Source organism: Egretta garzetta, unplaced genomic scaffold, assembly GCF_000687185.1.
Source record: "Egretta garzetta isolate BGI_Z169 unplaced genomic scaffold, ASM68718v1 scaffold53, whole genome shotgun sequence".
In the NCBI taxonomy this organism is placed as follows: Eukaryota; Metazoa; Chordata; class Aves; order Pelecaniformes; family Ardeidae; genus Egretta; species Egretta garzetta.
This window is the reverse complement of record NW_009259312.1, coordinates 2,487,783-2,499,793: the sequence shown is the minus strand read 5'-3', so window position 1 is coordinate 2,499,793 and position 12,011 is coordinate 2,487,783. Positions and strand designations below refer to the sequence as shown.

At 38.2% G+C, this 12,011-nt stretch overlaps 1 protein-coding gene across 1 annotated transcript; it reads left to right on the top strand.

Annotated features, from left to right (window-relative positions):
- The first annotated feature begins 1,685 nt into the window (after positions 1–1,685).
- Positions 1,686–10,547, top strand: FAM199X (family with sequence similarity 199, X-linked). Its single transcript, XM_009636365.2, has 6 exons — positions 1,686–1,711; positions 2,660–2,879; positions 4,663–4,812; positions 5,145–5,306; positions 6,393–6,653; positions 7,553–10,547. Exons 1-6 carry the CDS (start codon positions 1,686–1,688, stop codon positions 7,721–7,723), a joined length of 990 nt encoding a protein of 329 aa, XP_009634660.1. The 3' UTR covers positions 7,724–10,547.
- The last annotated feature ends 1,464 nt before the right edge of the window (positions 10,548–12,011 follow it).

Sequence of the window (12,011 nt, the reverse complement as noted above, 5' to 3'; positions counted from 1 at the left end):
CGGGCTGCGGCCGCTGAGCCCGCTGGGTGCCCTGGCGTGGGCTCCGCTTCCCTCGGGCAGGGCTGTGTGTGGGCTCGGCCTGGTTTCGGCTCGCAACGTTACGGTTGTTAACCAGTGGGAGCTCGGTCTGGCTTTAAGATGTATTTATTCCTCTCCGAATGTCTTCAAATGCTGTTTTGGGCGCTGCAGGATGCGCAACTAGAGAGCGGTGTGTTTGGAATAATTAAAAGCAGGCCTGGCGTGGGCACCAAGCAAACCTATAGAGGTTCAGAATGAGTCAGGAGGCTTGGTGACTGCGCTGATTCCTGCAGAAACATTTCCATCCCATGCTACTAATTAAGGGCAAACTATTCTGTCTGTAATTTGTAGAAGAGGTCTAGTCTAAAAATGCAAATGCAGCTCTACAAAGAAATTCTAGTTGTGCTTATAAAATCAAACCCAAACAGTCCTGCTTACCGAAGAACCTGGCTCTGCTGCTATCTATGCAGAGTATTAAACTTGAATACAGCAATAGCTTATTTTGAGAACATTTTGTGAGGTTTCAGTCTTGGACATACATGTGGGATAGTTTTAGTTCCTGTTCCAGAGTTGCAAGATGCTGTTACGGGTTATTACTGTTTCTACTACACTATAATGAAGAGTGAATAATAAGGTAATCTTCCAACTGAATTTGTATGAGATCATGGAAATTATACTTTAAAAGTGTCATTCACAAGGGCAAGCTTTTAGTTATAGATTCTTAAATGATTCAGCATGAAGAGCCTTGATCAAATACGATACACTTCCATGGTCTGGTTCTTGCGTTGTAAGACCCAGTTGTGACACGAGCAGTGAGATGTATTTGTAGTGTATCTGTAAGATAAATGGGTGATAGTCACCAAATTTGCATTTAATTAATTTTGTACATTTCTCTTTGTATTGCCTTTCACTTCCCAGGTGTGTTATTCAGCCTTGCTCATTTTACAAACCCAGGTTTGTAACCCAGGCATCTTGAGTCAGTATTTCACTTTTTTGGGCAAGGACGTGCCCTGTCTTGCACTGATGAAGCCATCATAGATGCACGGCTCAGTCTGTGGTGTTCACATAAAGCTTTCTGGTTTTTAACGTTATGAGTAATTCTAATGTAGTTCCCACTTCTTGTTAATCCAGTTCAGCCCAGCAAGTACATCAGGCCCCCCTAGGTAGGGGAAGGCGAGGGCTGACTGCCTGTACCTGCGGTGATGCTGCATACCTGGAGTATCTGCGTGTAGTTGGTTGGTGGTAGAGCCCCGGTACCTCATCCTGTGATTTGATGGGTCTGGAAACTTTGTCCACCCTATCTTTCATCGATATTTCATGAATACCGAAACTATAGTAATGCTCAAAAGCGTTCTGTGTCACCACGCTCATGTTCTATTCCATGCCAATTGACTGCCCTGCCCATAGAAGTCTGCACCAGTAAAGCATTGCACATGTATAAGGGATGCAGAAAGGGAGGGAGGGCGGGCAAGATCTCCTGGATCTGCCAAAAGAGAACTTTTTGAAATGTCTTTAATACTGGATAAAATCACTGCTGGCCAAATAGATGTGGGAGTGAGTTAATCACAAACATATTTAGCCAACCTGGTATGCGGCTTAAATAACAATGGTGAGGACCAGCCTCTCTGGGTGATGGCATTGCTCAGCTTTTGCAGTTGGATAGCGGAATGGTTTTCTACTTAGCCAGGCCAAAGTGCATAGGCTGATGGAATGGGAGATGATAGCGTGGGTTCGGGTGGTGAATTTTAGAAGCCCTTGTCAAACTGTTTTGGCCATATTGCAGTGCTGTGCTGACTCATAGCTGTCTCAACCTACTTTTCACCAATATGTAAAATCAATTCAGATATGGAGACTGATTTAATGAGCTTGTTAAATTCTGGCTTACTCTCATTAGAGTAGAAAACCTGTTCTGTGAAGTCTGAGTTCCCAATTGCTTTCCTTTAGCAAGAGCATTAACTAGCTTTTTTAAATGAAATTATGAAGGGAAGGAAGTGTTTAGTTTTGCAATGGTAGCATTTTCACACAGGTCTTTTTCCCATCTTGCACTGTCTCATTCCAACAATATTCCAATATTTTTGGCATCCAGAGTTGAAAATAGTGAATAATGGAGCCCTGAATATATCCATAATGTGTTTCTTTGTTAAGCCTTAGTTTTGTGTGGGATTATCAACCCAGAATTTTTTTTGACTCCTGAAGTCCAGTTGACTTACTTCTTAGTTTTGCTTATTTCAATTTACATGGAAGTTCAAATATCCCAACATATGGGAAATCATATTTTTAGTTCAGTGCCTTTAAAAAAACAACTTAAAAAAAAAAAAAGACAATTTACACGCTGCAGGAATCATGGCTCTAGGGTGGAAAGAGTTAATATGTTAAAATAAAGGTGTAATTATGCTACCTGTATATGGATTTTTTGCCTTGCCATTTTTAACATTCAGTTCTCTTTGGTGTTCTTTATGGATCTTTAAAAATATTTTAAAATAGAATACTTCAATTTACATAAGTACAACTTATTTTGGTAAAATCAGTGCATAATGTTACTGCAAGCAAGGGGGAGATTGTTTTATGGGGCTTAAAAGAACTAAGCATTTTTCAGGACACATGATGCCAATACATTTGCTGCTTTCTATTTGTTTTGCAGGTGGAACTTGACATCTTGTGGAACCAGCGTAGCCAGCTCAGAGTGCAGCGAGGAGCTGTTCTCATCAGTTTCAGTTGGAGATCAAGATGACTGTTACTCTCTGTTGGATGACCAGGAGTTCACCTCCTTCGATTTGTTCCCTGAGGGCAGTGTCTGCAGTGACGTCTCCTCTTCTATCAGCACGTACTGGGACTGGTCAGACAGTGAGTTTGAATGGCAGGTAAACTAGTTCCACTGTAAATGTAAAATTTTGAATAGATTATTAAGTGCTGAGTTTAGCTTTAATTGAAAAGTCCTCAGCATTTTGTTTCTTGGTAACTACTGAATGTAAGAGCAGGTATCTGAATCTTCAGCAATACAGAAAACGTTTTGTTCCATTTTATTCCAGTGTTAATCTGGAGGAAAGGCAGAAGGCCAGCTCTTCAAAGAGGGGTGCTTACGTATTATGGTAGTTTGGTTTGAATGACCAACATGTGTTTTGTAGCCACGAGCTTAGATCCTTTGTACTGAGTGAGGTTCTGCCCTGCTAATTAAATCTGGTTATAGATGTCTGCTTCCAGTGATTCGGTTGTATTAAATCTTCCTTCGGAATGGAGCTGGCACCTATGTAAAGTGTAGAAGCTTTTGCCATAGCCTATTTCCACCTTTTCTTTTCTGTGCTAGTAGGAGTACAGAGCTCGCTTTGTCTCCCTAGGATGGGAAAAGTGTGAAGGTGAATCATGTCCTCCTTTTTCCTAGTCTGTATCGGATGCCATCCTGGTCATGTATCTCTAGTTTGTGGTAGTCGTCTTTGTTCAGCAGTTTTTCAATTGTGATATGCAAATCTTTTTACATATTATAGACCTTAATTGCCTTTTTATATTATAGACTTAAATCAGCTGTGAACTTACACATAACTTTGAAATAGGAAACGTGGTGCTTCAGAATATACTGAGTAATACTTTTAAATTTTGTCACAAAGCTTAGTCAAAGTATGTACAGAGTCGTCTTAGTGCAGTATAAGGACTGAAAACACTGATTTTTAAGACAGCGCGAATCCTGTTCCAGAAGATGCAAATGAACTTGAGATAACAGGGCCTGAGATTAGCTCTGAATTTCTTCCTGATTTAGTCTCACTGCTAGTCTTTATGTATATCGTATCACACAAGTTACAAGTGCGTTTGTATAATGCAGCCTGTAGGAACAACTCAGGTCAGATCCCAGAGATGCAGAGCTTCATTGAGCTGTGAAATTTAAATTGCCTGATAAACTTGGCAATTGTTTTGAAAATAAACAATTTCCCATGTCTTCATTAGCTGACAACATGTTTGATTAGTAACTAGCTTTTTAAATTATTCTTTGTTTTTTAAAACAAGCATTTCTTAAGAGACATACTTGCTTGGACTTGTAGAATTTTGGAAAGACTTTTTCGTAGTTCTTTATGGTGTTATCTGGCAGAATCTGAGCATGAGTAATCCAACTGTCACACTTTAACTGGAAAGTGCATTCAGAAATTACATGTCAGTTGTATAAATGAAGCTAGCTAAAGTTCTGCAGTTGCTTCCAGGAAAATTACAGTGATCTTAAATGAATTGTCTTGTGTAATCATGGGGTGTGTTGTAAATCACAAGCCTACTTTGAAATAATCTTCCTTAAACTAGACTTATGCTTTAAAATGGGAGGTTTAGATTTAGGTTTGCATTGTAATGGACAATTTGCACTGACAGAGAAGGGAAGTAGTTGAAATGCCACATCATTCTGCTGTTTTCTTAAATGCAAATTTTTAAAAAGAGGATTGATAAGTAGAGGATAGTGTGAATTGACTTTGCTGCACTTGCTGTTTGTTGGAAGATTCAAAGGAGTACTGCAGGGTTATGAGTAATTATTAAGAAGTTGTTAGAGCACATAGATGAGCGACGCTTTGCTAATTTGAGGGCATGTTTTGAATTGTTAATAGTGTTAGAATGACTTTAAATCTGCCTACTGTATTCTAAGGCTTTGTTCTTTCTTTTGCATATTACAAGTTGCCTGGCAGTGACATTACAAGTGGGAGTGATGTACTTTCTGATGTTATACCCAGTATTCCGAGCTCTCCTTGCCTGCTTCTGAAAAAGAAAAACAAGCATAGGAATCTTGACGAACTTCCGTGGAGTGCAATGACAAATGATGAACAGGTGAAATTGACCTTTTTCCTATGTGAGAACCGTAATGTAAAGAAGAACTTTTAATTAGTGACACATCTTAAAAGACACACTAATTGCTGTAGGTGTAAATGTAGACCTGTGCAGTACTACTTGATTCTTGAAACTGAATCTTCTTGTCTTTTGCATCTGTAGTAGGCAGTTTAACAGCTTTTCACCCTGAGTTTTTGGTGATACTCCATGAGGCTAGAATCATAGGAAACATGATATTTGAGCACATGTTATTCTGTTGGTCCTTCCTTTTTTCTGTCACTCATTTAGAATCGATAGTACTTTAAAATGACCTGCCTTTCTTTGGGTCCTAGGTTGAATATATTGAATATTTGAGTCGCAAAGTCAGTACAGAGATGGGCCTTCGAGAGCAACTTGATATTATTAAAATTATTGATCCTACTGCTCAGATCTCACCTACAGATAGCGAATTTATTATTGAATTGAACTGTCTCACAGATGAAAAACTGAAACAGGTGAGTTAAGGTTTGCACATATGACTTTGGGGTTTCAGCATCTGCTATGTCTTTTGTTTGCAACTCTGTAAGAGATTTTGCTACATAATCATTAGATATAGTGAGATACACTAGAGCACAATATTGTGAATGAGGGAAAATAGACTTCAAAAGCATATTGTATGTATTAAACCTTTATGCGAAAGACTCAATATGTGTTAAGCCTCAGCTGGTGTGTGTGTAATGAGTTATGCTGTGGCCCAGTGCTGCTTATGACAGAGCATGTTCTGCTTCATGACCATCAGCTGGTTGAGGATCTTAATTTGCTCACTGAATATACACTAGCATTTAAAACTCCAGAGGATTGGAATTCTTTGGGGAAGACCATAAATTTCATGTAAAAAGGGATATAGAAAAATGTGTTTTAAAGATCTTACAAAATACCAGTCAGGTACTCCTCGTTGTTATCATTTGTATGGTAGATATATGCTACTGTCATCTTAGTCTTTGGTCTATTGTGATGAGCTGTTGGGAAAAGATGCAGTATCCAAGCAAGCTGGACTCCTCAGTGTTATTCTATATTTGTGATTATGATGAACGTAAAGACTGAAAATGGAAAACACTCTCTGCTCGTATGGGCTTGGCCTATTTCATATTTCAAACATTTTATAAGTATCATCCTAAAGTAGAAAAGTACTGCTTTCCTTACAGCCACTTCTGTTTGAGTATACCTAGCAAAATAAAGGGGTTTGATACAGTAGGTGAGCAACTTAGTTCAGCTGAACTTGACTGATATTCCTGTTTGGTATTATGTAACTTGTTGTTATGCAGTAGAAAACTTGGGGGGCAGGAGAGGAGGGAAAAAACCCCAAACTTGTTACTTAGTTTTCTTTGTACCATAATGAAGTTAATATTAACTTAGTTCTTAGTTAAGTTCTCTTGATGACTGCCAGATGGCTTGGGATTTAAGCAGCCACAGCAAAATGTTATAAAAGCCTAACTGAACTTGATCGTTATTAATCAGCAAATTGTGTTTTTTCCATGAAAAGGAGTGTCTCAGTACAGTATTTATCAGGCTTTAGTAATTCTGCTGCCTCTGTTCTAAAGGTGAGAAACTATATCAAGGAACACGGACCTCGTCAACGGTCTGCAAGGGAAAGCTGGAAGAGGAGTAGCTACAGTTGTGCAAGTACCAGTGGCGTGAGCGGTGCCAGTGCCAGCAGCAGCAGTGCCAGCATGGTCAGCTCAGCAAGCAGCAGTGGTTCTAGTGTTGCTAACTCCGCTTCAAACTCGAGTGCCAACATGAGTCGAGCGCACAGTGATAGTAATTTGTCCACGAGTGCTGCAGAAAGAATCCGGGATTCAAAAGTAAAGTTTCTAATTATGTACACGTGTATTAAGCTGTCTTACCTTATTAAGGTTGCTTATGTGATCTTAACTGGGATATTTGCACTGAAGGAGCATGGTTGGTAACTGAGGATCTGCTGAAGTTATCTAGCTAAACCAATGCTGACTGTTTCCTCTGACATGACCATAAGGAATTTAAACTTGTGCTCTGCCCATGACTTCGCTTCTAAGTGAAAGCCTGATGTTTCTCTGTAGTAGATCTTCTAAATGGTTTTGTTTAGATTAAGGTGAGTGGAGGTTGAATAAAGGCTTATGCATCTAACTTAATTCTTTGAATGAACACAGTTCTACCAAAAAAATTTATTCCAGATTGATCAAACTAAGCTAAGCATAATTTCTGGATAGTAAAGGTGCCTTGGTTGTGTTTTTTTCCCAACTAGATGTTTCATCAGGCTTTTTGAATCTTCTTCATTTATTCTTCCAACATATCTCATGAGATTACTGGGTGAAGAGTGACCTACTGAAGCATGTTTCAATTAAAGTAGTACTGTAGCACTTGTTCTGTCTCCATAATTTCAGTTTCAAGTGTGGAGGAGAGGAGCAGTTCCTGATTGCTCTTCAACATCTCAGGTGGTTACTGTAAGACTGTAACATTTCCCCTGCAATAAAGATTCTTCTGATCAAAGACTCAGCTATGCGAGATCGCAAGCTGATGATGTGCCTCATAACTCAGACATGGCAAATGGATGATATTAAAATATTAGATATGATTTTGGATGAATGTTTGCAATGCTTCTGAGAATTCACTTGTTTTTCAGAGCAGATGTTGTTTTAGAGGTTAATTTATATTTGCCAGCTTTAAACATGGTTTCTAATCTACAGAACAAAGTCTTATTTTTATTTCTTCTGTATTTTGACAGAAACGTTCCAAGCAACGGAAACTACAGCAAAAGGCCTTACGCAAGAGACAACTGAAAGAACAAAGACAAGCTCGTAAGGAAAGACTGAGTGGATTATTTCTTAATGAAGAAGTGCTTTCTTTGAAAGTGACTGAGGAGGACCATGAAGGAGATGTGGATGTTTTAATGTGACAGGGGTGAATCGTGTTCTTTCTAAGCCTTAAATGTATTATCCTTATTGTTTACATATATTTCTTGACCAAATTTTGATTAGTGTTAACAGTATAAACCAGATCTTTTCTCAAGTGTAATTTTGGCAAGAAAGTCTTAAGTATTGAGTAACTTCAGCTTTTTGAGACTAATTTTGCAACAAAGACTTCAGAAACTTAACTGACGACTGAAAAGCTGCTGAATAGATAAAATTTTAAGGAAATTTGAACTTGGCTAACTTGCTAGCTTACTTGCAAGACATAAGTTTAGAGGTGCTTTTGGATGACACTAAGCATGCATTACTATGCTTCAGCTTTTTTGTTTTTTTCCAACTTAAAAAGTTAATGTTACACTTGGCTTGTTCTGTCTTCCTTTCCCATTATTAGGAAGATTGTTTAGCACGAGGAAAAAATCTTTAGTTCTATAGGGCTTTCTTCAGTCTTGCTCTTGGATCACACAAAATCTAAGTACTGTGATAAATCCTTTTCTAGAAGTTGTGATTTAACTCAAACTACACAGAAAACAAGAAGCGGGACTTCTAGTGCAGGGAATCTGTAACACAAATAATGCCTAATGATGTAGTTCTTTAGGAAGCAATTAGAATTCAAAAAACCAACTTGCAAGCTTAGTCTTCAGGAAGTTATTTTGCTGCTCAATATCTTATAGTATGATTGGTAATGGTTGACCAGTACATCCCTAGTATTGCTATGAAAAGTTTCAAATAAAAACATCTTTATGCATTGAAGGTACACTAATCTGCAATTAAGTTGTCTAGGACACTACTTACAATAGTTGAAAATGCTTCTGGAAACAGAAGTGCAAACAAGCGGCACCCAACTTCGGTGGCTTTTTTCCCCAGAAGCATATCTAAATAGATTCATGTTGTTGGCAAGAGAACTTAATTAAGGCAGCTGTGCTTTTTAATTATATGTTTAGCTGAGGATGTGTCTTCTGTGTGGGTTGTTACACCATTACACGTTTCAGAATTCTCCTTTTGTTGTCTATCTGTTTTTGAAATTTCTCTTGCTAAGAAAATGAGGTGAAATTGAGTCTATCAGGTAGGGAGGTAAAAGTAGTTTTAACCTGTTTCCTAATTCTGACAATCTGTAAGGTGACTTTTGTCTTTATCTTGGAACTACTTGTTACAGAACTCCTTCCCCACACAGCTGAGATAAAAATGATACTTCTAAACTTCAATGTGAAACTTAAAAGATTATAAAGGTATTTTCTAGTTCTGAGTTTAGGAAGTAATTTTCCATTATGCTTCATTACTTTAATTTTGCTCTTGTCAATTGAGGAGTTTGGCAGTTTAGCATGGCCACAGGCGCCTGTAATTGCAGGATATAGCCCAGTCCTGCAGAATCCCATGATCAACTTTATATAGGACTATTTGCATTCACTTCGTGTCCTGCACAACTGAAGTGGTTTTCTTTCAGAAGTGGCATTCCTTGTAGCCTCAGAATAAACTGACCACTAAAATATCTGAACAATGGCCTCTGAAAGGGCTTTGATAAGAAGTAAATGAGGTCCGTAGTCAAACTTAGTATGTGTGAACTTAGTCACTCCTACTGCTGCTAGACAACAGGTACCCAGACTTGGCCATTAACTCATTAAAAAGCTATGTAATGTCATTTTAAACTTGAGTGTTAGCTATCTCGTATGGCCAGTTATTTGGCCACTAACCAGAAGTGGCTGTTACCTGTCACTGTTTGCTTGCACTGCACTATAGCTGGTTGATGCCTCCCTTCCTCCTGCAGAAACCAAAAACTTCTTAACAGTATACAGGTTACTGAGAATTTAGATTGACTTAAATCTGGAGCTTCTGGTAAATACCTTGTATGGAAGGAAAAATTGAATTGCTGTCAATTCAGCTAATTTCAGAGTGCAGTTGTTTGCACTCTTGTAACTTACCATGGCTGTAAAGGATGAATTCATCATGAAACGTTTCACTGCATGTATACTGTCACAGTTCAGTACCTTTATTTTCTGTAGTGACTTTGAAACGTTGGTTTGGTTTTTTGTCTAAAGTAAAGTGCACACTTCATACTAGTGGACCATGAAAGTGTGTCACTTTATTCTGTTTCAGCAGCTCTTCAGAGTTTAAAATCCCTCAGGCTTTGTTGAGAGAAGACCCTTCATTTTGATGAGGTATGGTTCTTTCTGGTCACCTGTCTGCTAGCTTCCAGAGATGATGAAATGAGGAGGATAGTATTGCCATCTTGATCTTAATGTGAGCATGTAAATATAATTTAATCCAAGTGATTAGATGGATCCAGTTGCTCATCTGTTACACTGGATGAAAAGGTCCTGGGTGGCACACTAGCTGGCTGTGGTGTGTCATCTCCAGCTGGGTACTCTAGTCACTTGTGTGACAGTTAAAACAATAGGACAGAGTGGATTTCCAGGGGTTTCATGGTAAAAATTTATAGTTCTGTAATCTTGTAGTCCCAGGATGCTTATAACCTAAGAATACAAAACTCTGAATGGTCTGTTAAGAATGCAGAATAACATCCTGCTTTCTGGAATGTTGTTTTTGCCAAGTGCTTTGCATCTCAGAGAATCAGGCCTGAAGTAGCTGTGGGATTCAAGAGCGCTCACATACTTCTACGTGCTTGGGTTTTTTCCCTTTTCTTTCAACAACTGTCTTAGAACTAATGACACACTCATTTTGTGGAGGGGGACGGTGTTTTCGTCAGATTCTTGTCTTTCATTGCAATATGCTGTATGCTTACCCAGGGAAGTGGTCGAGTCCCCATCCCTGGAGGTGTTCCCTGTAAATGTGGTGCTTAGGGACATGGTTTAAGTGGTAGACTTGGCAGTGTTAGGTTTATGGTTGGACTCAATGATCTTAAAGGTCTTTTCCAACCTAAATGATTCTGTGAATTTGTATTGGATACCTGTGGTATTAGTCAAACAGTTGAATTTTAATTAAACCTGGTCTTGCTGATTTGAATGTTGGCCACTGTGGCTATTGCTTTGTTTTGCAGGAAGTTATCTACAGATTATTGGGTTCAGATAGACAAAGGAGAGCAACAGACTGCTAAAATCATGCATTCTTACTAGTGCTTTTTCAAAAAAAGAATCAAATCTCTGCTTTTTATTCATAGATAAAAAAATGTCAAGCTTAAAAGCAAAATAGAGACAAAGAGAAAAAAGCTCATAGTTGTATGGCTCCATGGTACTGAAGCTGTATGTCTAGGTGCTTTGTACCCACGGTAATATGAATGTAACCAATTTACACTAACTTATACTCCATTAATGGTTTGCTTCCACGGTAACTTTTTCTCTAAAAAGGCTTAGAAGGAGTACTAAAAGTCTGACTGCAATAGTACTGTAAGCAATAGAGAACATTCTTTTCTAATACGATTTTAAGTATGAGGAAGAAAGGTAGCTGCCTGACAAACCTGTCTAATTTTTATGTGTGTATCTAATGTCATCCTTTGTTTCTGTTAAGATAATATCTATTTTTCTTTATCTGGGAAACTGATTAAAAGATGCTTATAGTATGCTCACTATGGGGTGCTTTCTAAGAAGAGCAAGAAGAGTCTTTGCAAGATTTTCCTGGGCTTAACTTTTAGTTCTCATATTGTGGTTTGAAACCTGTGAAGATCATTCTCTGGGGAAAAAACAAACCAACCAACCTGCTTGAACTTACTCATATGCGTTTACATCAGAGTGCATATATAACATAGAAACATAAAAATGGCAATATTTACTGTTTATCTACGCTGAATGGCCTGAAGCCATTTCTTTTCTTCTAACACACTTTCAGCTTTGAAATCAGTTGATGCATTGGTCTATAAATATTAATAAACCTGACTGGGGGGCTCTTGAAGTTCATTCTTATAAACCAGATTTTCATGGTGAATGTTGTTAGAGTTATTGGTTTCATGTTCTTTAGCTTACTGATCTTGCAGTTCTTGGGCACAGAAAAGACAAGTCAACATGCAATTTTCCATTTAAGGATTGCAAAGATTTATTAAGCTACCAAGGGCACATCCCAGTAATACTCAAAGCATGTCTATTTTGACTATTAACTCTGATTAATCATACTTGCATTCTCTCTCATCTGGCTAACTTTAAAACATTTTGAAATTACAAATACATTCTTCAATGTAAAAAAAAAAATAAAATTGTAATGTTGAAGCCTTGAATATAGTTCATAACCAAAGCAAGGGGAAAGTGGGGTTTTGTGAAATTTCTTTTTTTTCCTTTTTTGGGGGAAAGGTGGGGGTATAGATTAGAGTATATGGTACTGCTTAAATTGAAG